The sequence below is a fragment of the Ochotona princeps genome, chromosome 14, assembly GCF_030435755.1.
Source record: "Ochotona princeps isolate mOchPri1 chromosome 14, mOchPri1.hap1, whole genome shotgun sequence".
Taxonomy (NCBI): Eukaryota; Metazoa; Chordata; class Mammalia; order Lagomorpha; family Ochotonidae; genus Ochotona; species Ochotona princeps.
The window spans coordinates 274321-300401 of NC_080845.1; the positions used below are offsets into that span (position 1 = coordinate 274321).

The 26081-nt window shown below is 62.7% G+C and overlaps 1 protein-coding gene across 1 annotated transcript; it reads right to left on the minus strand.

Annotated features, from left to right (window-relative positions):
* Window positions 1–5982: 5982 nt before the first annotated feature.
* Window positions 5983–21502, minus strand: UBAC1 (UBA domain containing 1). Its single transcript, XM_058672666.1, has 10 exons — window positions 21272–21502; window positions 17395–17515; window positions 16980–17053; window positions 14292–14399; window positions 13616–13718; window positions 13428–13536; window positions 12827–13025; window positions 12512–12598; window positions 11229–11367; window positions 5983–6348 (listed from the first exon to the last, which is right to left on the minus strand). Exons 1-10 carry the CDS (start codon window positions 21407–21409, stop codon window positions 6233–6235), a joined length of 1194 nt encoding a protein of 397 aa, XP_058528649.1. The 5' UTR covers window positions 21410–21502; the 3' UTR covers window positions 5983–6232.
* Between the last annotated feature and the right edge of the window lie 4579 nt (window positions 21503–26081).

Here is a 26081-nt window from a genome sequence, read left to right on the forward strand (position 1 = left end):
GCGCCGGGCGGCGGGAGGCGCGTGCGCGGCCCCGCGGCGGCCAACGGCGGGCAGGCGCGCGCGCGGCCTGGCCCCGCGCAGGCGCAGAGCGCGCCGCCCACAGCCCTCTGCGCAGGCGCGCTGGGCTCCGCCCGCCGCCCCGCGCGCTGCGCGTGCTCCGGGCCTGGCCGGCTCCGGCCGCGGTGGGCGGGCGGGCTCCGCGCTGGGCCCTCGCTGGCCCGCGGCCGCAGGCGCCCGGGGCCGCACCCCGCCAGCCCCGGGGGCAGTGAGCGCCCCGTGCGAGGTCCACAAGTCCGGGGGCCAGGGACCGTGGGAACGAGGCGGGGGGCATGCGCGCAGGAGGGCGGCCCCCGTCCCGGCGAGGACCCTCAAGGGTGCTAGTCGCCACCCCGGGCCCTGGCATGGATCCTCATGGGTGCTGGTCACAGCCCGGACCCTGGCATGGACCCTCATGGGTGGTGGTCGCTACCCCTGGCTCCAATGTGGAGTTTCATGGTTGCTGGTGCTCGTTGCCGCCCCAGCCCCAGCGTGGAGCCCCATGGGGGCTGGCCGCCGCCCTGGCCCCGGCGTGTACCCTCATCGGTGCTGGTCACTGCCTCAGGCCCTGGTGTGGGGGCTTTCTCTCCCTGTCGCGTGATGAGGTGGTCCCCAGTGTGGACCCCTGCGGAAGGGGCAGGGCTGGCTGAGCTCTCGCGGGGCTCTGTGTGTGCCTGGGCTATCTTAGTTTATGCAGAGTGGCTGTTGGCTTCGGAAGGCCTCTGGAGTTTATTGTGGTTTTGTTTTTTTTTTTAAGTAAAGAATTGGTTACTTGGAAGTCAGTTGACACTGCAGCCTGTCTCCCACAGGCCCGACAGGGTGTGCCTCACTTCAGGCAGGCGCTGGCTCCTCAGACCCTGCGTGCCACGAGCAAGGGGTGCAGGTGTGCAAAGCACCATGCCCAGTGCTCCCCAACAAGCTGAGTGGCGAGGACAGGGAGGGGGAGCAGGGGAGGGTGCCGGCTGAACGGGGGGTTGGGGGGCTCAGCCACGGGAAGGCAGCGTGTCACTGCACTGTGTGACAGAGGAGACCACCCCTTAACCCCACAAGTGGAGGGGGTGGCAGAGGTCAGGGTGGGTGTGTGGGCCCCAGTGCCCACTATGAGCAGACGGGAAGGAGAGTGTCCCCGCGGGACCAGGGAGAAGCCAGCCGGGGGGCTCTGCACGAGTGTAGGGGTTCCCGGTGCTGCTGGGCCCCCCGTCCTAGGGGCTTAGAGAACAGAGGAGCAATGGTTGTGGTCTGCAGGTTCAGCCTCCACCTGTGGCACCTGCAGCCCATGTGAGCGCCAGTTTGAGTCCCAGCTGCTCCACTTCCCCCAAGCCTCCCTGCTAATGGAGAAGGTGGCCCAGGTGCTCCCAGTGATGGGAGCTCTGTCTCTCCTCTCCATGAATCTGCCTTTCAGAGAAAAATGTCTTAACAAAGCAAAGAGGAGGAGGACTCGCGTTGACCGTGCCACCTGGGGCAGGTGTCTGGTGTCACTGCGTGGACAGTGCGTCCTGCAGCACAGGACGGGCTGACATCACTCCAGGCATTGACAACACCCAGCGTTCCTGCAGCTGCACAGTAACAAGGTGCCAGGCTGCTCACACACGTCTCTGGGTGTGCCCCAGGCCTGGGGGCGTCCACGCCACCTCCCCAGATGCCCTCCCACCACCCAATGCCATTCGTGGGAAACCACAGCTGCCTTGTGTTTTTGGAAATAAAAGTACCATCTTTTCTGCTGGTGGCTCTGGTCCCCTAAAGCCCAGCACTCGCCCAGTGGCTCCCCTGAGCCGCAGCAACACCCAGCCCTGGCAAAGTGTCCCTAGTCCCCACTGTCCTCATCCCAGCCACGCCGGCCTGTCCTTCCTGATTGGACCCGTGAAGCTAGCCCTGAGCTATGAACACCTAAAGCGGAGACCGTGGAGGGGGTTCAGTCCCACTGTCCTCAGACCAGCTGTGTACACTGGCACATAGCTGCCACCGCCCATGGGCAACACCCACACCTGAGCCATGGTGGCAACAGAAACCAGAGCAAGTCACTTATCATCACCTCAGCCAGTTCCCAGGGAGGCCCCTGGAGGGACCGACACCCCAAAACAATGCAGAGCAACATGGTACCTACCTGCCCTTTCTGAAATCCAAGCAGTGCACGGAGTCACGAGCTGGACCCAGACAGGCCCAGAGGGACGCAGGCTCTTGGCAATGGCTTGGCGGGCCCAGCTTGCAGGCAGCACAACCCTGTGAGCTTGGAGCAGGACCCTGGAGGACAGGCCAACCTGCAGCAGGAGCACGGGACAGCCTTGACAGGCCGCTACCAGTGGGCAGCACAGACCCGCAGCACGGAAATGCTTGTTCCCTTCCCTTCCGGGGGCCGCTCCCACGTAGAACATGGGGTGCTGGCCTGGAGGATCTATCCACAGAGCAAGGAGCTGAAAACAGCCCCTGGGGGCTCACAGCCTAAGCAGGGAGCACTTGAGAGACACTCCCCAGCTCCTGAACCCAGTGCCTGCAGGCCCTGACCTCCCCGCCTGGGGGCCCAGCTGTAGACCCAGCCGTGTAGATGCCTGGCTGCTGGCTCGCAGCCACCAGGCAGTGTTTTATTTTATTTTATTTTTTAAGAATTATCTTTTATTACAAAGCCAGATAAACAGAGAGGAGGAGAGACAGAGAGGAAGATCTTCCGTCCAATGATTCACTCCCCAAGTGAGCCGCAACGGGCCGGTACTGCGCTGATCCGATGCCGGGAACCTGGAACCTCTTCCGGGTCTCCCACGTGGGTGCAGGGTCCCAATGCATTGGGCTGTCCTCAACTGCTTTCCCAGGCCACAAGCAGGGAGCTGGATGGGAAGTGGAGCTGCCGGGATTAGAACCGGCGCCCATATGGGATCCCCAGGGCGTTCAAGGTGAGGACTGTAGCCGCTAGGCCATGCCACCGGGCCCCAGGCAGTGTTTTAATGACAGCTTCATCAGGAGACGTCAGAAAGCTGTGGACGCAGCTGGTCGAGATGGCAGCACCAGTTACTGGAACGGACTTGGCATGGAGTGGGAGTTTGGCACAGCAGCCGACATTACAGCTGCACCCTTGCTTGAGTGCCTGAGCTGAATCCCAGACGCCTGGGCACGCACAGGTAGGAGGCGGCAGGTCCTGGAAACCCTACCTGCCAGCTGGGAGACGCACGGCAGGAGTGCGCAGGGCCAGTGTGGATGCTCCTGGGGGGGGTCCAGGGAGCTGCACATGGGATGGGGGCTCCTGGAAAAGCCAACTTGCAGGGGCACCCCAACACACCATAAACAGTGCGGGCTGGGCCCGGCACTGTGGCCTAGCAGCTAAAGTCCTCGCCTTGAATGCGCCAGGATCCCATATGGCTGCCGGTTCTAATCCCGGTGGCCCCGCTTCCCATCCAGTTCCCTGCTTGTGGCCTGGGAAAGCAGTCGAGGACGACCCAAAGCCTTGGGACCCTGCACCCGCGTGGGAGCCTGGAAGAGGTTCCTGGTCCCGGCTTCGGATCAGTGCAGCACTGGCCGTTGCGGCTCACTTGGGGAGTGACTCATCGGACAGAAGATCTTCCTCTCTGTCTCTCCTCCTCTGTATATCCGACTTTGCAATAAAAATAAAGAAATCTTTGGAACAGTGCGGGCAGCACTGAGCCCCACCTCTTCCTCTGTTCCCGCCTTCCCACTCAGCCAGCCGGCTGGGCTGGGGTGGAGCCAGGAGCTGGACCGGCAGTGGTGCAGCTTGTCAGCCAGAGCCACCTCCCAGCACAGGCTCCCTGGGAAACAGGAGGGGCTTGCCAGAAGTCAGTCTCCTCCCAGGTGGGGCCATGGTGCTCAGGCCCTTTTGTGACCACCGTGCTCCCGCCAATGCGTTCTTTAACCCTGGGCAGTACTTGAAAAGGCAGGAGCCTAACAGCCTGCACAACCACGTCCACACTAGCAGTGTGTCCGTGCATCCTACAGCAACTACTGAAGGCCACGTGCTAGGCACCAGGGCCTGGGGGCTGGGAGTCCTCACCACTCCCATGGGACTGCACTACCACCCACGGCCACACGGGGCAGGCCGGGCACCTTTCCCGTGGGACTGCACTACCACCCACGGCCACACGGGGCAGGCCGGGCACCTTTCCCGTGGGACTGCACTACCACCCACGGCCACACGGGGCAGGCCGGGCACCTTTCCCGTGCACTTTGTGCCCTGAGCTGCAGGGCCCTGGCTCCCAGGGGACCCCATGGCACTAGCTTGGCCAGCGCCACCAGCACAACCTGTCCCAGGAGGAGGAGACACAGCAGAGCTGGTTCCCAAGAGGAAGCTGCGGTGGAGGGCCCGCACCCCTCCTCAGCACCGGAACCCAGGGCTGCTCTGTGGAGCCCACCACAGAACACAGCAGGCACTGGGGGAAGTGGGGTACAGAACTGGAAATGTGTCAGGAGCCGGAGCCTGGGCCCTCAGACCCGACAGGCCAGCTGGGACGTGGGCCGAGGCTTACCCACGGGGAGGCCCATACCACGGAGGGCAGTGCAGGAGGTGACACCAGAGCTGACTCCAGTCACAGCCATGCTGCACGCGGCCAGGCACACAGGGTCCATGTGCTAAGTGAAGGCTCTCAGCAGGGAGGCCTGGGCTTCGGGGCAGCAGGCCAGGCTGCCCCCTGTCCCACCCCCAACGCTGCCCACTGACATGCTCCTATACCCTGGGGAGCAGCAGGGCCAAGCACACCTGGCTGGGCTTGCCACCTGTCCCCCCAGCCCTCACCTGGGGGGAGCCACAAGCTCTCTCTGAGTCTGCCTCTCTCCCTGTAACTGATTTTCAAATACATAAAAATAAAATTTAAAAATTAGAGAGAAAATGTCAGTGTGCACAGCAGATCCCCGAAGCTGTGCCAGACGCGTCAGGAATGTTCATATCCATCCTGACGTGAGCGGCACCTTTTTTATTCCCAGATTTACTTGAAAGGATTAGAGAGATCTTCCACTTGCTGGTTCACTTCTCAAACGGCCAAAACAGCCAAGGCTTGTCCTAGCCCAAACCTGGAGCCAGGCCCTCCACCCGGGTGCAGGGGCCCAAGGACTTGGGTCATCCTCCACTTTCCTAGGCCATGGGCCGGAGCTGGGTCGGAAGCAGAGAAGCCAAGGGGCCCGGCATGGTAGCCGAGTGGCCAAAGTCCTCACCTTGCACGCACCAGGATCCCATATGGGCACCAGTTTGTATCCAGGCGGCCCCACTTCCCATCCAGCTCCCCGCCTGTGGCCTGGGAAAGCAGTCGAGGACGGCCCGAAGCCTTGGGACCCTGCACCCGGTTGGGAGACCTGGAGGAAGTTCCTGGCTTCAGATCAGCCCCGGCCATTGCAGTCACTTGGAGAGTGAATCAACAGATAGAAGATCTTTCTTCTCTTGCCTTCTCTCTGTATATCTGACATTGCAATAAAAATAAATAAATCTTAAAAAAAAAAAAAAAAAAGGAACGGAGCAGCCAGACCTGAACCAGCAGCCGTCTGGGATGCCAGCGCCCGGACCTGAACCAGCAGCCGTCTGGGATGCCAGCGCCCGGACCTGAACCAGCAGCCGTCTGGGATGCCAGCGCCCAGACCTGAACCAGCACCCGTCTGGGATGCCAGTGCCACAGGACAGCTTAACACAATATACCCACCAATTCACGAAGCAGGTCTCAAGGACCAAACAAGCCCTGGGTGTCGGCACAGGACATTCCTTAACGTCATCACGCTCAGCTACCACGGAGCAGCCCTCTGTGAGGGGTCCCCTGCCCCTGGGCAGACCAGTGCTCACCCAGAGAGGCCCTGGAAAGGGAGCGCTTCTGGCCAGGAGGAAGCCTGCAGGCAGAGACGGGCACCTGCCGCCGGGCCACCCCATGACCAGGGCCGGCTCCCAGCAGCCCCACGGCCCGTCCCAAGACCCACGGGAGCCTGGGGAGGCCCCAGGCCACACAGGGTGTTGAGCATGTGAACACCTTAGGAAAACAGGGTTCATTTATTAAAGAAGCGCCCACAGGGAGTGCTCTAGCCAAGCGAGCTGTCTGGCCTCAACATTAAACACGCCTTCTTACAGATGACAGCGGGTTCCACACCAAGGCCCAGGGTCGAGCCGGCCGCATCTGGGGAGGCTGGCACAGCTCCAGGGCTCCCGGTGAACAGTGTCGGCCCGTCCATGCTGCCGTCTGGTGCAGGGAGTGGCTCGGGGGCGCCGGCAGCCGGGCGCCACCTACGTGCGGTTGAGCGTCTGGAAGACCCTGGAGATCTGCAGCATGACGGGGCCGGTCTCGGGGTCGTTCATCCACTGGGTGCTGTTGAGCGGGTTCTCCAACATGTCTTCAAAAGCTGCAGGGACAGCGCAGTGAGCGCCAGCCCCAGCCCCGCAGGCCTGACCACGCCCACACCATCGCACAGCGGCAGTGCGGGGACTGGGCACACGGCTTTGAGGAAGCCAGCTGGCAACAGCGCTGGGACCTGGCTTCCCTCAGCCTGTACCCCACGCCCTCCCTCAGCCTGTACCCCACGCCCTCCCTCAGCCTGTACCCCACGCCCACCCTCCCTCAGCCTGTACCCCACTCCCACCCTCAGCCTGTACCCCATGCCCTCCCTCAGCCTGTACCCCACTCCCACCCTCCCTCAGCCTGTACCCCACTCCCACCCTCCCTCAGCCTGTACCCCACGCCCTCCCTCAGCCTGTACCCCACTCCCACCCTCCCACAGCCTGTACCCCACGCCCTCCCTCAGCCTGTACCCCACTCCCTCCCGCAGCCTGTACCCCATGCCCACCCTCCCTCAGCCTGTACCCCACTCCCACCCTCAGCCTGTACCCCACTCCCACCCTCCCTCAGCCTGTACCCCACGCCCTCCCTCAGCCTGTACCCCACTCCCTCCCTTAGCCTGTACCCCACGCCCACCCTCCCTCAGCCTGTACCCCACACCCTCCCTCAGCCTGTACCCCACTCCCACCCTCCGAAAACCACCTGATCCAGAGAAAAACTTCAAATACGAACTGTTGACAAAGAAATGAAACCCATGCTTGCAATGGGGGAATCTCAACTGAACTTGAACTGTGGTTATGCAACAAGGTGGAGGAATCCACCATGGTGGGAGGGTTTGGGGAGGGGTGGGGAGAATCCCAGTACCTATGAAACTGTGTCACATAATACAATGTAATTAATGAATTAAAAAAAATTTTTAAAAAACAAAGAAATGAAACCCTTAGTGGCCGCGTGAAAAACACCCCACAGCCACACTGCAGACCCTGGACATGAAGGCGGGCCCTAAGATTGTGGCCTAAAATCCCTGCTGAGGGGCCCCCTGGAATGGGTGGCCCTTGGAGTTGGAGCCCCAGGGATGCTGGGCGCCTGCAATGGGGGCTGCTCCACCCACAGGCCTGGAACCTGGCTCCCTTTTGCTCCCAGGAGAGCAGGAATGAACACAACAAGTCGGTGACAACGAATGGACAAGCCATGCGATGGGGTCCTGCTCTGCTTCCCACAGCGCCCCACAGCATGCTTGGTCATGGCATGACGGGGCGTGGTTCCTGGCCCAGTGCCCTGCCACCCATGTGGGAGACCCAGACTGACTGTAATCCTGCTTCGGCCTGGCCCACACAGGCTGCTGGAGGACTGTGGAGAGCTGCCAGCAGTGAGAGACCCCCATCTCCCCATCTCCCTGCTTTAGCAGGGGTAAACCTACAGCACACAGAAATAACATCTGAAAGCCAGGAAGAGTTTGGTCAGCGCCACACCACACTGAGGAGCAACTGTAAAGCCAATGGCAGACACGCCCGGGAGACACACCCAGACCCTTGGCCATCCTGCCCGCAGTCACAGACACCTTCAGTCACACACACCTACAGTGTCAGACACCTTCAGTCACTCACACACCTACAGTGTCACACACCTTCAGTCACACACACCTACAGTGTCAGACACCTTCACACACACACCTACAGTGTCAGTCACCTTCAGTCACACACACCTACAGTGTCAGACAACTTCAGTCACACACACCTACAGTGTCAGACACCTTCACACACACACCTACAGTGTCAGACACCTTCACACACACACACCTACAGTGTCAGACACCTTCAGTCACACACACACCTACAGTGTCACACACCTTCAGTCACTCACACACCTACAGTGTCAGACACCTTCACACACACACCTACAGTGTCACACACCTTCAGTCACACACACACCTACAGTGTCAGACACCTTCAGTCACACACACCTACAGTGTCAGACACCTTCAGTCACTCACACACCCACAGTGTCAGACACCTTCAGTCACACACACCTACAGTGTCAGACACCTTCAGTCACTCACACACCTACAGTGTCACACACCTTCAGTCACTCACACACCCACAGTGTCAGACACCTTCACCCACACAGCTACAGTGTCAGACACCTTCAGTCACTCACACACCTACAGTGTCAGACACCTTCAGTCACTCACACACCTACAGTGTCAGACACCTTCAGTCACTCACACACCTACAGTGTCAGACACCTTCAGTCACACACACCTACAGTGTCACACACCTTCACACACACACCTACAGTGTCAGACACCTTCAGTCACACACACACCTACAGTGTCACACACCTTCAGTCACACACACCTACAGTGTCAGACACCTTCAGTCACACACACACCTAGTGTCACACACCTTCAGTCACACACACCTACAGTGTCAGACACCTTCAGTCACTCACACACCTACAGTGTCAGACACCTTCACACACACACCTACAGTGTCACACACCTTCAGTCACACACACACCTACAGTGTCAGACACCTTCAGTCACTCACACACCTACAGTGTCACACACCTTCAGTCACACACACCTACAGTGTCAGACACCTTCAGTCACACACACACCTACAGTGTCAGACACCTTCAGTCACACACACCTACAGTGTCAGACACCTTCAGTCACACACACACGTACAGTGTCAGACACCTTCAGTCACACACACCTACAGTGTCAGACACCTTCAGTCACTCACACACCTACAGTGTCACACACCTTCAGTCACACACACACCTACAGTGTCAGACACCTTCAGTCACACACACCTACAGTGTCACACACCTTCAGTCACACACACACCTACAGTGTCAGACACCTTCAGTCACTCACACACCTACAGTGTCACACACCTTCAGTCACACACACCTACAGTGTCAGACACCTTCAGTCACACACACACCTACAGTGTCACACACCTTCAGTCACTCACACCTACAGTGTCAGACACCTTCACACACACACCTACAGTGTCAGACACCTTCAGTCACACACACACCTACAGTGTCAGACACCTTCAGTCACACACACACCTACAGTGTCACACACCTTCAGTCACTCACACACCTACAGTGTCAGACACCTTCACACACACACCTACAGTGTCAGACACCTTCAGTCACACACACACCTACAGTGTAAGACACCTTCAGTCACACACACACCTACAGTGTCACACACCTTCAGTCACACACACCTACAGTGTCAGACACCTTCACACACACACCTACAGTGTCAGACACCTTCAGTCACACACACCTACAGTGTCAGACACCTTCAGTCACTCACACACCTACAGTGTCACACACCTTCACACACACACCTACAGTGTCAGACACCTTCAGTCACACACACCTACAGTGTCACACACCTTCAGTCACACACACCTACTGTGTCAGACACCTTCAGTCACACACACCTACAGTGTCAGACACCTTCAGTCACACACACCTACAGTGTCACACACCTTCAGTCACACACACACCTACAGTGTCAGACACCTTCAGTCACTCACACACCTACAGTGTCAGATACCTTCACACACACACGTACAGTGTCAGACACCTTCAGTCACTCACACACCTACAGTGTCACACACCTTCAGTCACACACACACCTACAGTGTCAGACACCTTCACACACACACACCTACAGTGTCACACACCTTCAGTCAGTCACACACCTACAGTGTCAGACACCTTCAGTCACACACACACCTACAGTGTCAGACACCTTCAGTCACACACACCTACAGTGTCAGACACCTTCACACACACACCTACAGTGTCAGACACCTTCAGTCACACACACCTACAGTGTCAGACACCTTCAGTCACACACACACCTACAGTGTCAGACACCTTCAGTCACTCACACACCCACAGTGTCAGACACCTTCACCCACACAGCTACAGTGTCAGACACCTTCAGTCACTCACACACCTACAGTGTCACACACCTTCAGTCACTCACACACCTACAGTGTCACACACCTTCAGTCACACACACCTACAGTGTCACACACCTTCACACACACACCTACAGTGTCAGACACCTTCAGTCACACACACCTACAGTGTCAGACACCTTCAGTCACACACACACCTACAGTGTCAGACACCTTCAGTCACTCACACACCTACAGTGTCAGACACCTTCACACACACACCTACAGTGTCAGACACCTTCAGTCACTCACACACCTACAGTGTCAGACACCTTCACACACACACCTACAGTGTCAGACACCTTCAGTCACACACACACCTACAGTGTCAGACACCTTCAGTCACACACACGTACAGTGTCAGACACCTTCAGTCACACACACACCTACAGTGTCAGACACCTTCAGTCACACACACACCTACAGTGTCACACACCTTCAGTCACACACACACCTACAGTGTCAGACACCTTCAGTCACACACACACCTACAGTGTCAGACACCTTCAGTCACACACACACCTACAGTGTCAGACACCTTCAGTCACACACACACCTACAGTGTCACACACCTTCAGTCACACACACACCTACAGTGTCAGACACCTTCAGTCACACACACACCTACAGTGTCACACACCTTCAGTCACACACACACCTACAGTGCCAGACACCTTCAGTCACTCACACATTCACACACACTCAGGGCGCTGAGTGCTCTGGCTTGCTTCATTACTGACCTTTCAGCTACTCACACTTCTGTGTGTACATAGCTGCTAGTAAATTGCCACCCATGGCCCCGCGAGGTATGTGCAAGCCACCCCTGCCCTCAGCAGGCTCTGGGCTCCGGTCTGAGGTCCTGAGGACCAGCCCCAGGACTGGCCCTGAGTCCTGGTGGTGGGGCCCACAGCCCCAGCCACACCCAGGTCAGTGAGAGGAGGACACCACGTACCCAGCAACGTCTTGGGGTTGGTCAGACCCAGCTGCACCACAGGGTTGTCCAAGATGGCCTGAAAGAGGGGGCTCTCCGGGTCGATGCCCTGGTCCAGCTCCTCGGGCGATGGCTTCCGGTCTCCCAGCAGCCACTCACACTACAAAGGCAGGAGTGTGGTGGTGTTGGCTCACTGCCTGTCACAGGCACCACTGTGGCTTCCAGGAGCTCCTGGGGTCCTGAGGGGACACAGACTCCTGGCGGCTTACAACACCACTTCTGGTACTTAATGTGAGCACTGGAGAAGCCCACCCAGAAAGATTTAGAGTCTGCCCTGCCCTCACCACCAAGCTCCTGTCACAGAGGTACCTGCACACCACGGCCACCATGGCCTCCCACCCTCCGTGGCCCACACCCTCCCCATGGCCACCATGGCTCCCACCCTCTGTGGCCCACACCCTCCCCATGGCCACAGCGCCCTCCCACCCTCCGTGGCCCACACCCTCCCCATGGCCACCATGGCTCCCACCCTCTGTGGCCCACACCCTCCCCATGGCCACCATGGCCTCCCACCCTCCGTGGCCCACACCCTCCCCATGGCCACCATGGCCTCCCACCCTCCATGGCCCACACCCTCCCCATGGCCACCATGGCCTCCCACCCTCCATGGCCCACACCCTCCCCCGGCCACCATGGCCTCCCACCCTCCATGGCCCACACCCTCCACATGGCCACCATGGCCTCCCACCCTCCGTGGCCCACACCCTCCACATGGCCACCATGGCCTCCCACCCTCCATGGCCCACACCCTCCCCATGGCCACCATGGCCTCCCACCCTCCATGGCCCACACCCTCCCCCGGCCACCATGGCCTCCCACCCTCCATGGCCCACACCCTCCCCATGGCCACCATGGCCTCCCACCTCCGTGGCCCACACCCTCCCCATGGCCACCATGGCCTCCCACCCTCCATGGCCCACATTGTCCCCCTGGCCACCATGGCCTCCCACCCTCCATGGCCCACACCCTCCCCATGGCCACCATGGCCTCCCACCCTGAACAGGCACCAAATGCTCAAGCCTAGAATATCCTCAGCTCTGTAGGTTCTGGGCCCCTCGAGCCACCCCATGGTGCCAGGGCGGGTGTGGTGCAGTAAGCACAGCTGCACCCAGGTGGGACCCGGGCTCCAACCAGAGCAGGCCAGCAGCAGCTGGATTCCTGTTCGCAGCTGCAGCCCGCCCAGCAGGTGCCAGGGTCAGGGGCCCTTGCAGAGCGGCCTCCCCGGGCCCGCACGCAGGACTCACCGCGGCGCCCTGCTGGTTGTTGTTCACACGCAGAGCGTCGAGCACCTCCTTCTCGTCGAAGCCCATCTCCATGAGGGCCACGACGGCCTGCACGGGGCACACGGTGGCATCAGGAGAGGTGGGGAAGGCACAAGTCCCAGCCTGTCTCCATCGCACACAAGGACACCTGCCAAGGACAGGCTCAGCTGGCTGGCTCTCGGGGGCATCCACAGGGGACTGTGGGCAATGCCAGGCAGGCTGGGCCTGGGGGCTCCCTCCCCAGCTCTGCACAGCAAGCCTGCCTCAGCCACACGACAAAAGCTCAGCGACACGCACCCGAGCATCTGCCCGAAACTCCCGCTTCCTCCGAATCTTCTTGAAGACATCCGTGAGCTCATCCCGGGCCTCCGCTTCCCCCACACTTGGCCCCGCAGCAGCCTCGGCTCCCGGCGAGGCACGGCCAGGGAGAGGGGCGTCCACGGTGGGGTCTTCGGCGTGCTCGATCAGCCACTCCATGGCCTGAGGCACCGACATGCTGGAAAGGAGCACCACGGCCGTGCCCACGCCGCCAGCTCACAGCCAGCACAGCCCTCAGAGCCGCCCAGGCGCCAGGGACCCTGCCCCCGGGCTCCTCCAGCCCAGCATGGAGCCCACGTCCCCGGGAGGCCTCGTCCACAAAGGCAGCCGGCCCGTGGCCACCTGGGACGGCCCCCCCTTGCAAGGCTCAACACAGGCTAAGAGGCAAAGCCAGGGCCCCAGGCAGGGCCATGGGCGAAGGGACATTTGCCATGAGGGCCCCCAAAGGACAGCCCCCCACTGAGAATTCAGAAAGGTGACCGACACCTCAGAACCGTCAGGCAGGGACTGGCCACCAGGCAGGTGTCCGCAGGAGCCCTGCACCCTCGGAACCCCAGGGAACGAATCCGAGCCGACGTACTGGTTCAGCCGGAGGGCCTTGGAGGCCCTGCTCTCGGGGAAGCCCATCTCCGTGAGCTGCCGCAGGGCCGTCTCGTCCAGGCGCTCCTCCTCATCCTCGTCCAGCATGGCTGTGGGCAGCGGCGGACACGTGAGGCCCGAGTGCCCAGGACGCAGCCCAGCCCGCCGTGCCAGCGCGCCCGCTCCTACCGTTGGCCTTCTTGAAGAGTTCCACGGCGTCCGGGCTCAGCGCCAGCAGCTTCCTAGCCACCTCGATGAGAGACACCAGGATCTTCCGCAGCTCCGTCTGGAACTGTGGGCAGAGGCGACAGCCACGTGGCCCACTGACCCTCTGGGACCAGACCACAGGGACAGGCGCGGCCAGCCGAGGTCAGAGGCCAGGCGCTGGCTGGCGTGGCGTCGCGGGAGTGGGGTCTCTGACCCACACCTGGTACATGAAGCAGCCAGTGAACGTGGCCAGAGACCCCCTCACAGCAGGCCCGGTCACACAGCACTCAGTCTGGGGTGTGGGGGGACCCCTGAGCCCCCATGTGACTCACCACCTGGGAGCTGCCCACGACAGGTGGGACACCTCTGGCGGGGCCCACAAGCTCCATCCCTAACATGAGCTGGGCCTGTGGTCTGTCTGGGGGTCACCGGGCCCGAGGCTGCCACCTGCAGAGGTGTGCCCAGCACAAGCCTCCGCGAGCCCATCCAGGCCCAAGGGAGAGCCCGGCCCAACGGAGGGCAGGGGGCCAGCACCTCCGCAGCACACACTGTGTCTGCTTACACACGCTGCAATGACTTTAGGCCTACGCAGAAGCCGCAAGGACACGGGAGCAGGGCCCCAGACGCCCCTCGCAGCCCCCAGCCGGCGGGCACTCACGTCTCGTGGGCTGCTCTGGGCTGCCGCCCGGTCGGCACCACACGAGGGCAGCTTGGCTGTTGCTCGGAGTATGGCATCTTTGTCGGGAGCCTTCTGCTCCTGCTTCTTCTGCACAGGAAAGAGCAGAGCCAGCGATGAGGCAGCACTTCCTGTCAGCCCACCACTCGGACTCTGGGCACGGCCATGAAGGGCACAGTGGAGGCCACGGGGACTGCACAGGAGCCACAGAGCCCACACGTGGCCGTGGTCCCCCTGCAAGGCAGCACAGAAACCACTTCCCACCAGCTTCCTACCCAAGCACACTTGGGGTCAACCCCCAGGCTTCCGACCCGGGGGCTCTGGGCTCCAGGGTCCAGGCTCCAGGGTCTGGGCTCCGGGGACCAGGGCCCAGGCTTCCAACCCGGGGGGCTCCAGGCTCCAGGCTCCAGGGCCCAGGCTCCAAGGTCTGGGCTCCAGGGACCAGGGCCCAGGCTTCCGACCCGGGGGGCTCCAGGCTCCAGGCTCCAGGGCCCAGGCTCCAGGGTCTGGGCTCCGGGGACCAGGGCCCAGGCTTCCGACCCGGGGGGCTCCAGGCTCCAGGCTCCAGGGCCCAGGCTCCAGGCTCCAGGCTCCAGGGACCAGGGCCCAGGCTTCTGACCCGGGGGGCTCCAGGGACCAGGGCCCAGGCTTCCGACCCGGGGGCTCCAGGCTCCAGGGCCCAGGCTCCAGGGTCTGGGCTCCGGGGACCAGGGCCCAGGCTCCAGCGTCTGGGCTCTGAGCTCCTGCCTGCAACTAGGTGGCACACATCTGAGGGAGAAGCGGAGGGCGGGAGACACCTCCAAACAGGATCAAAGTAAGTCATGAGGACATTAGACAGGAGAGGAATCGAGCCCCGGGGTGCGTGAAACCCCTCAGGCCGCAGCACTCCCAAGGCCTGCACCAGGAGCCCACCCTGGGCAGCACCGCAGAGGCCCAGGCTGCCCTCCAGCCCCTGAAGAGCGGCCTGAGCAGCCCAAGCTGGGGACTCGGGCTGGCAGAGCTCGCCCGCCACTGCGCCACTCCCACCAGGGTTGCCAAGTTGCACAGAAACAACTGTGGGGTGCTCGGGGGAGGGGACAAGGACTGAGAACTGACCACTGGACTGGACAACGCAGGGGTCTCCAACAAATGATAACAGGAAAACAACCGGAGGATAGGGCTCCCCATCCTACCGTGCCACTAATGGCCTGGGAAAGCCATGCAGGACGGCCCCAGTGCCAGGCGCTGCGCCCACAGGAGACCCAGATGGGCTTCTGACGTCAGACCAGCCAGCCTCAGCCTGTGGCCATTTCTCTCTCTCTCTGCCATTCAAATTAAATACCATGCCTGCACCCCATATGAGCACCATTTTGTGTCCCAGCTGCTCCATTTCCCATCCAGCTCCCTGCTTGGGTCCTGGGAAAGCAGTCGAGGACGGCCCAAAGTCTTGGGACCCTGCACCCGCATGGGAGACCCGGAAGGGGATCCTGGCTCCTGGCTCCTGGCTCCTGGCTCCTGGCTCCTGGCTTCAGATTAGCTCAGCTCTGGCTGTTGTGGCCACTTGAGGAGTGAATCATCGGACAGAAGATCTTCCTCTCTGTCACTCCTCCTCTCTGTAATATCTGACCTTCCAATAAAAATAAATAAACCTTAAAAAGAAAAGTTGAAATCTATGCCTACAAGGATTCTTCCACCATAGCAGCTGTCTGGCCGAGCAGGACAGGGCGGTGACTCCCGGCTCGGCGGCTCGGGTGGCCAGGGCGTTGGGCCCGTCACCTCCTTCAGGCCAGGCCCCAGGCTCAGCGGCCAAGACAGGCCACTGCAGCTGACCTGGGAGGGACACAGCTCAGTGTCCCTCCAATTTCAAGTTGGCCTTACACTGCTTATTGTGGGGAGAAACTGAATGGATTTCAAATTTCTCTGTCCTAGAGACATTTCCTCAGCTCCATGTTCCAGTCTGCGAGGCTCCACATACGTGCAGAGTAAGGAGGCCCCGCTGGGCGCTGGGCGCTGGGCGCTGGGGCAGACCCACAGGCACAGCACTCAAGTCTGGGCAGGCAGAGGCGGCAGCGGAGGACAGCCCAGCCCGCCAAGTCGTGGCACGCAAGCAGGGTCAGGCCCAGTGCTGGGCACAGCTGATGGGCAGGGCAGCCCGCCCTGGGCAACCCCCCAGCCAGGTGCAGCCTCAGATAAGCAGAGGAACCCAGACTCACAACTGCTTGGAGAAGGCCCTGCAACGCTCCATACCCAGTCAGGCCCTGGGGCTAGCACCCCACACCCCTGCACCCCACATCTGCACCCCCGCATCCCACATCTGCACCCCCGCGCCCCTGCACCCCCACGCCCCTGCACCCCGAGGCACCCAGGTCAGCGCAGGGGACACAGTCCCATGGACACCCGGGTCAGCTCAGGGGACACAGTCCCATGGGCACACAGTGGAGGGGGTAAGGAGAGGGGAGGGGAGGGGAGGGGCCTGAGTCCACCCCTGGCACCATGCTGCCCACCCGCAGCCCCACTGGACAGCTCCAGATGCCCAGCTCGGCCCTGCAGGAGGCAGTGGACAGGCCAGGTACAGTCCCGGCACATTCCCTGGACCCCTGTCCCTGGGGGTGCTCCCACAGACACCCAGAATGGCTCCAATGCCCCTCGCTGCCTGGAGGAGCCCCAGAGCCCGCAGCCCTCTGAGCTCACCTTCTCCTCCGCCGAAACGTCAGCCATCTTGGGGAGCGGGGCCGGACTGCGCCTTCTGATCAACAGCAGGACATCTGGGAGAACCGTGCTGTCACCCACACAGCCTCGGGCCAGGGGCAGCAGAGCCAGACAGGGGCCCATGGCACCCGCGCAGCCCTGTGGACAGCCAGGCTCCCTGGCAGAGCTGGCACGGGCTGCAGGCCACAGCCGACCCGGGTGCTCGGGCAGCTGCAGCTCAGCCGGCCACGTGCCGGGGGCTCCCAGGGCCTGAGGGTGGACCCCGGCCCGCCTGAGGCCCAGGACCCACACCCACACACTCGCACTCGCTCCGCCATGGCTTTGCCCTGTGGGAGGCCAGGCGGGGTGCCAGGGCAGTGCCACGAGCGCCCAGGCGCGCCGGCCGGTCTGCCCTCACCTCGGTCCTGGATGTTCTCTTCAGAGACGGTCTTGGTGTCACTCAGCACCCTCTCGGAGGCGGCATGGATCAGCTTGTGATGGGTGACGCTCTTGGGGTCCTCCAGGCTCCCCGGAGCACACTGAGAGGAAGGCAGAGCGAGGACTTCAGGGCGGGCAGCCTCCCCAGCAGAGACGGCACGCATCGGCACAGCCCCAAGGCCCACAGCCCGACTGGCGGGCCACTCGCCCTGGCACGGAGGACCGGGGCAGTCGGAGCCTTGCCACCCGCCCCGCTGGGAAGCAGCAGCCACCTCCTTATGGTCTGGAAGGATCGGCCGAGCGGTTTTCAGTACTTTCTTTTTTTCTAAATTTGTTTTAACAAGGACCTTTTACATTTACAATATACGGCAAATCTAGTGTCACACTTTTTTTTAAGATTTATTTGTTTTTATTGGAAAGGAGGAGAGACAGAGAGGAAGATCTTCCATCCGATAGTTCACTCCCCAAATGACCACAACAGTTGGAGCTGAGCCAATCCAAAGCCAGGAGCCAGGAGCTTCTTCTGGTCTCCCACGCGGGTGCAGGGTCCCAAGGCTTTGGGCCGTCCTCGACTGCTTTCCCAGGCCACAGGCAGGGAGCTGGATGGGAAGTGGAGCTTCCGGGATTAGAATCGGCGCTCATATGGGATCCTGGCGGGTTCAAGGCGAGGACTTTAACTGCTACACCATCACACCGGGCCCTTCAGTATTTTATTTTTTTTATTTTATTTGAAAGGCAGGGAGCTAGGAAATATCACATCTGTTGATTTCCCCATGGGCCAGAGCTCACCGCCATCTCCCTGTGGGCGCAGAGACCACCTGCTCCCCAGGGGCTCGGTGGCAGGAGGCTGCAGCCAGGAGTGCAGGCGGGGTGCCAGCGTGGAGCTAAGCACCCTGGCCCATGCCAAACACCGGCCCCAGTGAGCAGCTTTACATAAACAGCACGGGGGGCATGGCAGGTGGCTGGCACCATAGCACTACAGCGTGTTGGCACCAAGTCAGCGCTGGGAGGGCAGTGGCGCACAGCCCAAGTGCCAGGGTCCCTCGCCCACACGGGAGCCCAGGCCCGGCTTTGGGCAGGCCTTTGTGGCCACTGGGGAGTGAAGCAGCAGGTGGAAAAGCTCCCCCCCCATCTAGAACGCTTTGCAATAAACACATCTTATACAGCATAAGATAGGCGAACTGCAGGTCTGCGGGTTCCTGCTGGCCGCGCTCCAGGCATTGCCACACACATTCTTCCAGACACGGGCCTGGGACGGGAGTGCCAGGCCACAGGAGGGGGGGCAGCCCAGGCCGCCGACTCCGGCCTGCACTGAGCGGCAACGCGCGGGCCCCGGGGCAGCCGAGAGGGCTGCTGGACACACCGCTGTGTGCAAGGCTCCAGGGCAGGACAAGCCACAAAACCTGGGCAGCCACGGGAGGGAGGCCCAGGCCCCAGGCCTTCGTCAAACGGGAAGGGCAGCAGTGATGGGCCCGCGGGCACAAGGACACCTACGAATGCACATGCCCAACACCCACACCTGCACACACTCATACACACACACACCCCTCACACGCCCAACACCCACATGCACACCTATACACACACGCACACGCACCACAGCTGTACTCACCCCACACACACCTGCACACACACACATGGTCACACCCCACACGTGCGCACACATGAACCACAGCTGTACACGCATGCATACACATACACACGTGTACATACCCCACACATGCACACCCACACACACTCGAGGGCACCATGGGTGACCCGGAAGGCCACCTCCCCAGCTGACTTCCACTGCTCGCAGGGCACCCCTGCGGAGAGCACACACTTCCCTCCCACGCCTCACGTGACGGACAGGCCCCAGGGAACGGCCACATGCTTGGGGGACACCACACAAGGCCCAGCTGCCGGACGGACACACTCCCAGTGAAGGACTATGGGCCCAGACACAGGCCACCCAATGCACCTGGCCTGCCACCCCAGCAGGCGGCAGCACTTCACGGCCCCAGGCCCCACGTGGCAGCCAACCCGCCAGGGCAGTGGGCAGGAGGGCAGCTGAGGCCCCTGGGGAGGTGTCTGTGCCCTGTTGGACACCAGGAGGTCAGCCAGCAGAGGCCCTTGAAGACCAGGGCGGCAGGCGGCCAGTGGAGGCTCCTGGGTGCCCTGTGCTGGCAGGCATGCTCGGCCTGCAGGAGCTGTGGTACCGCCCGGAGACGCACACAACCCCGGTGGCTTCCCCAGACACCTGGAGTGGCACTTGGGCACCCAGCTCAGGGGAGCCAGGCCAGGCCTCTCACGACACTGGCTCTTCCTGGCACCCGAGAAGGGAGCAGTCCTAAAGGGCGCCCCAGCACACAGAGCCACCGGCTGAGGGTGCACCCCAGGATTCACGTGCACCCCCACCAGCCCTGCCTGGTAGGATGGAGACCACTGGCCCCCATATCACTGGGCCTGCACACCCCACAGACAATTACACGTGGCCTGGACAGCAGACGCAGCCCCCCTCCCCAGGACATAGCCCGGAAGCGACTTGAGCCCCACACCAGGCCTGGCACCAGCCGCCCCCCAGGGCAAGCTGGGGAGGTGGGGACAGTGGCCGGGCAAGACCTGGGCCATGTGTTAGTCAGAGATAATGGGGAGACCCGCCCAGTGGTGCTGTGAGCTGACCCAGCAACGCTGCGGGTCACCCCACACCACCCCAGGGCTCATGCAACAGGTGCGTAGCGGGGGGCACCCAAGACGACACTCAAGCGGACACCGGACACCTGTGGCATGGGGCCCAGCGGCCGCCTGTCCGCTCCGCGGAACACAACCGACTCAGGCTGCAGGTGGACGGTGACCACGAGGCTCCGCACGCACCGTGCTGACTCGCGTCACGGAGGCCAGCACGCCACAACGAGAAAACGAGAAACAAGGCGGAAACGCAAGCCCGTCCACCTGCTGCGTGACCCCCTGACCAGAGCCCGGGGGGCAGGGAGCCTCTCCGCCAACACTAACAATGAAAACATTTGCAAAAGAAAAGCCAACTCAGCGTGCAGCGTGCAGCGAACAGCCAGGGGACAGGGGACCTGGTGGTGGATGGGGGGGGCCTGGTCACACCCTGGCAGTCTCAGGGCGCCATGCCGGGAAGGGGCCACGGTCGGATGTTGGTCACACTGCTTTCATTAGTCGCGGTGGCTTTATCTGAAAGTTAGCCACAGCCACGCAGGAGACCCTGCCCGCCCCCCGCGCACCTCAGCACCCCGGGACCGGGTGCCCACGCCCCCCGCGCACCTCAGCACCCCGGGACCGGGTGCCCACGCCCCCACATCCCCGCGTCCTGGCCCAGGCTCGGCAGGTGTCGGATTTCCCTGGCTGTGCGGCCAGCCTGACCATGCCAGCTGACCTCCCGGGGCAGGGGGGCGACCAAGGCCCCGGGGTGCACGCAGCCCTGCCCCCAGCCCGCCTCAGCCTGCTTCGCCCACCCGTGCCTCCTCGCAGGCCGCGGGGCCAGCGGTCTGTAGGGCACAAGTGACCGGTGCCCAGCGCCCCGACACCTGCCAGGCGGCAGGCTCGGCCCCTGGGGAGACCCCGCAGCAAGCCAGCCCCAAGCGCCGGGGCCGCCAGCTCCCGCCCCGCGCCCCGGCCCCGCGCGGGACAGCAGGCTGGACGCCGGTCAGGACGGGGGCCGACGCCGGGCTGGGGTCTGCAGGCGGGTGAGGGGTCGGCAGGCGGGTGGGCGGGTGAGGGGTCGGCAGGCGCGGGGTCGGCAGGCGGGGTCGGCGGGTGAGGGGTCGGCGGGTGAGGGGTCGGCGGGTGAGGGGTCGGCAGGCGCGGGGTCGGCAGGCGGGTGGGCGGGTGGGCGCGGGGCGGCCCGGCCTTACGTGTTTGAGGCAGCGCTCCTTGAGCCGCTCCACCGACATGTCCTCGGCCGCCTCCTCCAGCCACTCGGCGCCGTCGGCCGCGCAGATGTGCAGCCGCAGGACCCTGCCCGCGAAGATCTTGTCCTCCTGGACGAACATCGCGCCGCCGCCCCGGCCTGAAGGTCAGCGCGCCGGGCGGCCCGGGGCGGGGCCAGCTGCTCGCGCTCGGCCGCCCCGCCGCCCCGGCAGCCGCCGCGCAGGAAGTGCGTCACGCGGCGCGCCGGGGCCCGGGGCGCGCCGGGAGGTGTAGTTCTCTGCCCCCCAGCCCGGCCTGGGGCACCTGCTGGGCTCGGTGCCCATGGCCAGCCCGGGCGTGGGGCCGCTGAGGTGGCTCTGAGGATCGAACACACTCGGTCTGAGACGTAGCGGGAAAGAGGGATCCAAAGTGCCCAGGACGTGGTTTTAGATGACATGTTGAAATTGTATTTTGGGTGTCTTAGGTAAAATCAAAATGTAAGCTCTTCCCCCCCACCTTTTTTTTTTAAAAGATATGGATACTACAAGTTCTGTTACAGTGGCTCAACAGCCAGCAGCCCACTTGGTGATTCAAGTGTAACCTGCCCCACTGGGATCCCATGTGGGCCCTGGCTCTAATCCCGGCAGCCCCACTTCCCATCCAGCTCCCTGCCTGTGGCCTGGGAATGCAGTCGAGGACGGCCCAAAGCCTTGGTACCCTGCACCCGTGGGAGACCTGGAGGAGGCTCCTGGCTCCTGGCTTCAGATAAGGTCAATTCCGGCCATTGTTACTGCTTGGGGAGTGAATCAGCAGACAGACGATCTTCCTCTGTGTATATCTGCCTTTCCAATAAAAATAAATAAATCTTTTTTAAGAAGAAAGAAAGAAAAACTAAAAAAAAAAAAAAAAAGGCCTGTGAAATTGGCTCAGGCGCCCACCCCTTCACCTTGGATGTCCAGCTGACCCCCAGCTGGCCCCAGCCGACGTTAGACGCATGGAGACGCCAACTGCAGGGTCCACGCGGGGTCCCCCTCCTGCCTGCCCCCTTGCCTGGACCAGAGTCAGTTACGCCCAGTGCCCCCCCGTGAGGCCCCACAGTGTCCCCACACACCTCCTTCTAGGGTGGCCCCTCGGACGGAGCCTCCCACCTGACTCCTTCACCTGGAAGCCCCCACAGGGCAGGGGTGAGCAGGGTGCGGGGCCCCTCCAACAGGTGTGGCCCCGGTATACCCCAAGTCCCGTCCTGGGCTCGTGTTCACTCGGCCCCGCCACACCAGGTGCTGCTACAGGTGGAAGGGCAGACAGGACCCGGCTGCCCCGCATGGGTTGAGGGCAACCCTGGCTCAGATGGCTGTCAGCTCAGCCCAGGTCACTCCAGAGAGGAGCTCACAGGGGTCCCCTAGGGCGAGGGTGCCCAGCACAGCCCAGGCCCCATGCACCAGCCTGGGGCCCTGGGGTCACACTGCAGAGCGGGCCCTGGGCTGTCCACAGCATAGAGCAGGCCACCCTCCCAGGCAGGGGACAGGCTGGGGCGGGGGAGGGGCTCCTCCCACCCGTGACCGCCCGAACCCCACCATGGCAGGCACAGGCTGCAGGAGCCCCTTGGTGTCAGCAGATGGCCCTGTCCATCTGCCCTGGCTGCCCTGGGGGGGCTCCAAGGACATAAACCCCAGCTCAGCAACCAGCAACCAACGCTGATGAGGCCCGCACCCTCGCCCCACTGTGCTCTCAGCCCATGCGGGCACCGGCAAGCCCAGACTGGAGGCTCCTGGCCAGAGCTAGGGGCTCCCCACGGAAGCCTCCAGCATGCCGTCCCAACCCCAGGGATGTGAGTCCTCAGGGCAGCCACTAGAGGGCGGGGATGAACTGCTGTGCTGCCCCGGGTGGGCACAGGCGTGTGTGAGCGTGACCCGCTGTGTCTCCGTGTGTATATATGCAGAGTTGTGCACATGTGTGTCAGTGTGCAGGGAGCGTGCCTCGGGAGCCAGGCATCTCCAGCTGTAGACCACAATTCCAAGCCTGCAGGGGCGCTGGGCACCAGGCAGGGGTCTCAGGGTTTGGCAAAGAGTGCAGGGCGCGGGCTTCTCTGGACAGCAGGAGGGTGCCCAGTGGAGAAGGGGCGTAGGGGCTGAGCCCTTCCGGCCCCCCTGTTCCTATAGGTGCACTGTGGACACCCAGTCTGGGAGGCACAGCCCCGCGGGGCATACACAGGGCAGGGAAAGGAGAGGGCCCCTGTGCCCCCGTGGCCCCTGAGCAGGGCATACCAAGCGTTAAGCGTCTGCTCTCAAGCACCCAGTGGAGGGTTCCGGGCAGAGGGCCCTGCGAGGAGCAAACACGGCCAGCTGCGGCGGTCCTCGACCTCAGGTTCTACCATCACCCATGCCCCCCCTTTGCCTCTGTTTCCCTGCCTCCCTCCTGCATGGGCACCACAATCCCCGAGGCAGTGCCCAGCCAAATCCAGGAAGCCCTTTCCCGAGCTCCATCTCTGAGCAAGACCACACTGGGGGCTGCAGCTGGCCGCACTCCACTCGGCCTCCCCGTGTCTTAGGCCCCCAGCCTTCCACACACACTGGGCACACGGTCCTCCCAGCCTGGCCAGCCCCATCCTCGAGCCCCTGATCCAAGGTGCCTGGCCTGGGGCGGGGACAGGAGCCAGGGACGCAGGGGAGTTGGGAGGTTGGGAAGCCAGGGGCTGCGGGTGACCCCAAGGTTAATTAATTAACCCATTAGGGATGCGTGCCTCGCAGGCCGCCAATAGGCCAGGATGAATCGCCAGCCGCGGGGCTCCCGGGCCCACACTGCTGACTGCGCTGAACCGCCTCCCCGCCGAGCCACAGCTCATGAATATTCCGCACGGCACTCTGCTTCCCATAAAGAACAAGCTTATTATTTCATTTTTAAGTTGGCTGCCATGAATAGTAATTTTCAGCTCCGATTATAATGAGCCAGCAGTGACCACTCATACTGTGGTCAGCTTGTAAGCAGGAACCTGAGCGGCATGGAGATGGAGTTGAAGAGAAACATGCTAGTGCCTGCCCCTCATGCACAGTAGGTCTGCGGGAGGAGCCGGGCACAGTCAGCCTGTGGGAGGGCTCAGCACATTGTCAGCCCACAGTCAGCCCACAGAAGGAGCCTGGCACACAGCCCGCAGGGAGCTCAGCACACAGTCAGCCTGCGAGAAGGGCCAGCACACAGTCAGCCCGTGAGAGGAGCCCCAGCACAGTTGGCCTGCGGGAAGGGCCAGCCACAGTCAGTCCGTGAGAGGAGCCCAGCGCACAGTCAGCCAGCCCGCAGGAGGGCCCACAGAGCAGCTGCAGGTTGAGTTGCCCTCCCATGCTCGCGTGACAGTGTACTGGCCGCCCACCCGGTCCCTAATTTGCTCAGTTTGGGGCATGGGGGCAGAGTGGGCCTGTGCCCACTGCTGGCCTCCCTGAACCCCGGCTATTGTTGGAGGGAAGCCCTCCTGAAACCCGGCCCCCCCGGTCCACCACAGGGCACCCGGATCTTGTGAATTCTAGGGACCCAGCCCTTTATGGGTCAGATCAGATCCCCTGCACTCCCGGAGACCCACAGTACCGCCCCCAGCCACTGGGGACTGCCCGGCCCGGCCCTGGGCGGGACAGCAGCGGAGCTGTGCAGAGACCCCATGGGCAGCCGACCTGGGAGCACAGGGGGCCTGAGGGCGGGGCGGGGCCTGAGGGCGGGGCGGGGCCTGAGGGCGGGGCGGGGCCTGCTGTCGGAGGGCGGGGCTGCTGGCCTGGGGCGGGGCCTGCTGCCCGGGGGCGTGGCCTCGGGATCTGCAGCCTGGCCAGCCGGTGGCCACCCCATGAGCTCACGCGTGCCCGGCGCCTAGTGGCCCTGGAGGGCGCAGAAGCGAGCAGTCTGCTGGCCTTGCGCAGGAAGCCCGCGGCCCGGTTTCTGGGAACACAAGAGACGCTTCAGCGACTTCCTTGCTGAATATTTCATGATTTACGTTAATGGCTTTCTGGTGTTTCTCATAACAAAATGGCCCACATGATGACAGATGAAGATGTGGCCATTCTGGCCACGCCGGTTCTGAGCCCCTAGCCTGCCCCAGCCGTCGTCCTTGGTCCTCAGCCCCTGCTTGATCCGCAGAGTCGGGGGGAAGCCGGCCAGGGTCTGGGAGCCCAAGGACCCTGGAAGCCCTCACAGGGTCTCCCCCAGGGTCAGCCTCACCCCACAGACACCTGGTGTCATGAGCTGAAGTCAAGCCCTGGCCTCAGAGCCACCCGTGAATCTAGCCCCAAAAGGGGCTCTCGGCCGTCTAAGTGAGGCCTCGGTAGCGTTAGGAGACCCCGCCCAGAGCCAGAGCCCCCTCAGCAGCCCCACCGGGGGGGCCAGGGACAGGAGCTGGCCCCTCAGGCCCCTCAAGCCAGGCTTTAGCAGGAACAGTGGGAGGCAACCCATGCCCACACCTCCATGTGCACTCCAGGGGACATCCGGGCACCCGCACCCCCATCTCCACCCCAGGGGTCCCACTCTGCCTTCGCCCTGTGCCCCTTTGGCCTGTATGGACGTGCACCAGGCACGGGTCTGCCTGACCCCCGCCCAGCTGGTGTGTTCCTAGGCCCATGGGACACTCACTCATCCTGGCCTCTCCCTGCCCACTCCGCAGTGGCCCTGGCTGGAATGTGTCCAGCTGTGTGACCCTGCCTGTGGCCTGGCCCAGAGTGGACACCCACACCTGCTCGTCCTCTAGCTGGGGACACAGGGCACTGCCCTCGGTGCAGGCCCTGTCCATGCAGGGGGCAGCCAGAGGCCAGGCGCACTGAGGTTAAAGTCGCCATACCATCC

What these genes read in the sequence shown, in the direction of transcription:
- UBAC1 (XM_058672666.1), bottom strand. Translation starts at nt 21,409, where the DNA reads ATGTTCGTCCAGGAGGACAAGATCTTCGCGGGCAGGGTCCTGCGGCTG. An exon ending in AGAGAACATCCAGGACCGAG is followed by an intron (nt 17,054 to 17,394) that starts GTGAGGGCAGAC and finishes CGGTTCTCCCAG; the next exon opens with ATGTCCTGCTGTTGATCAGA. An exon ending in ACAACCAGCAGGGCGCCGCG is followed by an intron (nt 11,368 to 12,511) that starts GTGAGTCCTGCG and finishes CTGCCTTTGTAG; the next exon opens with TGTGAGTGGCTGCTGGGAGA.